Source organism: Etheostoma spectabile, chromosome 18 (assembly GCF_008692095.1).
Source record: "Etheostoma spectabile isolate EspeVRDwgs_2016 chromosome 18, UIUC_Espe_1.0, whole genome shotgun sequence".
NCBI classification, from domain to species: domain Eukaryota; kingdom Metazoa; phylum Chordata; class Actinopteri; order Perciformes; family Percidae; genus Etheostoma; species Etheostoma spectabile.
This window is the reverse complement of record NC_045750.1, coordinates 15,301,707-15,303,381: the sequence shown is the minus strand read 5'-3', so window position 1 is coordinate 15,303,381 and position 1,675 is coordinate 15,301,707. Positions and strand designations below refer to the sequence as shown.

The window sequence follows — 1,675 nt, the reverse complement described above, 5'->3', positions numbered from 1 at the left end:
AGGAGGATAACGCGGTGTAGGCAGCACCGATGGGTATTGTTTTTCTTTCTACCGACAGCACTCCAAATTTACAAACAACAGAGCTACGTGTTGGAATTAACCGGAATTCTCCTTTAAGTGATGTATTCTATTGAAGAAGACAGAAACATATGACATGAAGGAGAAGACTTACCGGTGGTGGAGTCAAAGAACTCCTGCAGTCTTCCCGGCGTTCCCTCTAGCTCCTCATACTCATGAGCCTGCAGGATCATCTCCAGGAGGTCGAACTCTTTCACCAACCTGGCCTCCGGGCTGCTCTGGGTTTCATATTCCTGCACATAAAACAGATGCATTTCCACAAAGATATTCTGGTACACATATTATAGAGGGACATGACAGCCTGCTTTTAGATACATTCAAGTAGCATCCATAAGCTACAAACACACCAGAGGCGTACCTCCCAGAGTCCATAAATCTCCTTTTTGAGTCCCTCCGGCAGAAGAGCTGATAGATGCTTCATCGCCTCCTGAGAGAGTGGCGATGAGGAGAAATTATTTATACATATAAATTGTATAAACCACCATCATTTACTTAGAGGAAACAGAGTCTACGGTGTTTAGATGCACAGTGATGTAACGGGTCACTTGCCTCTTCTCGCCTGTGTTTCTCTGCTTTACTGATGTTGTCTGATGGAGCAATATCTCCCACAATGCACTCTGCCATGTCGTGAACCAGAGCCAGCTTTATACATCTAAAAGACAATGAGAAAAAAAAATGCATGAGTGTGATAGTATTTAGGTATTTTTTTAATCATTTTGCAACAGAATATTTGGACTACTGCTGCATAAGCAACATGAAAATGTGATGAATATGTATATTTTTGAATGACATTAAATAGCTCCATTTATTTTAATTAGTTTGGGAGAAGGCTGAAATTAAAAGAACAGCGGATACATTTCCGTGCGTCAGTAGATATTTCTCTTTTTAATCCATGGAGGTTTCTTTCAGGCGTGGGTGCAAGCTGTGTGAATGGAGTACCTGTCCTTGTCCACTGTGGGGTCTGTGATGGTCAGAGACATCATGGCCATGCGGTACATGTGGTCTGAGACACTCTCCGGTTTCTTCACGTTCCTGTACACCCAGCCGGTCCGTGGGACCCTCTGCAGGTAACGCCAACCACAAGGCACAAATCAATCCGTGGCACAGAAGAGGGAGGGGAAAACCTCAAATATATGTCTCGGGACTTCTTCTTTTTTTACCAGCTTAGTGAGACAGTTGGTGTTTGCAGATACTGAACTTCCCTGCATCCAATTATTGACATTTCTTTGTTTGACTGCATGTTTTTATAATGACACATTTTTTAACGAAACATTCACTGGCTGTGGCTTTGGGGAAGTGAATATTTCCTTGTTTTCTTAGTCTTTTATGACAGTGAACTGTAGGTTTTGCACTGTTGGTCAGATCAACATTAAATTGTTACCATGTGTGAAAAACCACTGACAATGATTTAATGTCTTTGACCATAAGGACACAAATAAGAATATTTTTTAATTAAATCGGTATTCTTAATATTACTCCTTTAAATAACAGCAGGCAGTTTCCTCCGACGCTGCAGTAACAATGTGTTGTTTTCTTTTCAGTAATAAGATTATGGTTGTTGTGGTGTGTGTGTGTGTGTGTGTGTGTGTGTGTGTGT

At 41.4% G+C, this 1,675-nt stretch overlaps 1 protein-coding gene across 1 annotated transcript in view; it reads right to left on the bottom strand.

Moving 5' to 3' along the window:
• Window positions 1–1,675, bottom strand: part of hddc2 (HD domain containing 2) — a 3,035-nt gene that overhangs the window by 1,031 nt on the left and 329 nt on the right. Inside the window, exons 2-5 of the mRNA XM_032543892.1 lie at window positions 1,018–1,139; window positions 628–730; window positions 437–505; window positions 173–311 (exon numbers count right to left, since the gene is read on the bottom strand). Coding sequence (XP_032399783.1) covers window positions 173–311; window positions 437–505; window positions 628–730; window positions 1,018–1,139 — 433 coding nt within the window. The remainder of the gene's footprint in view (window positions 1–172; window positions 312–436; window positions 506–627; window positions 731–1,017; window positions 1,140–1,675) is intronic.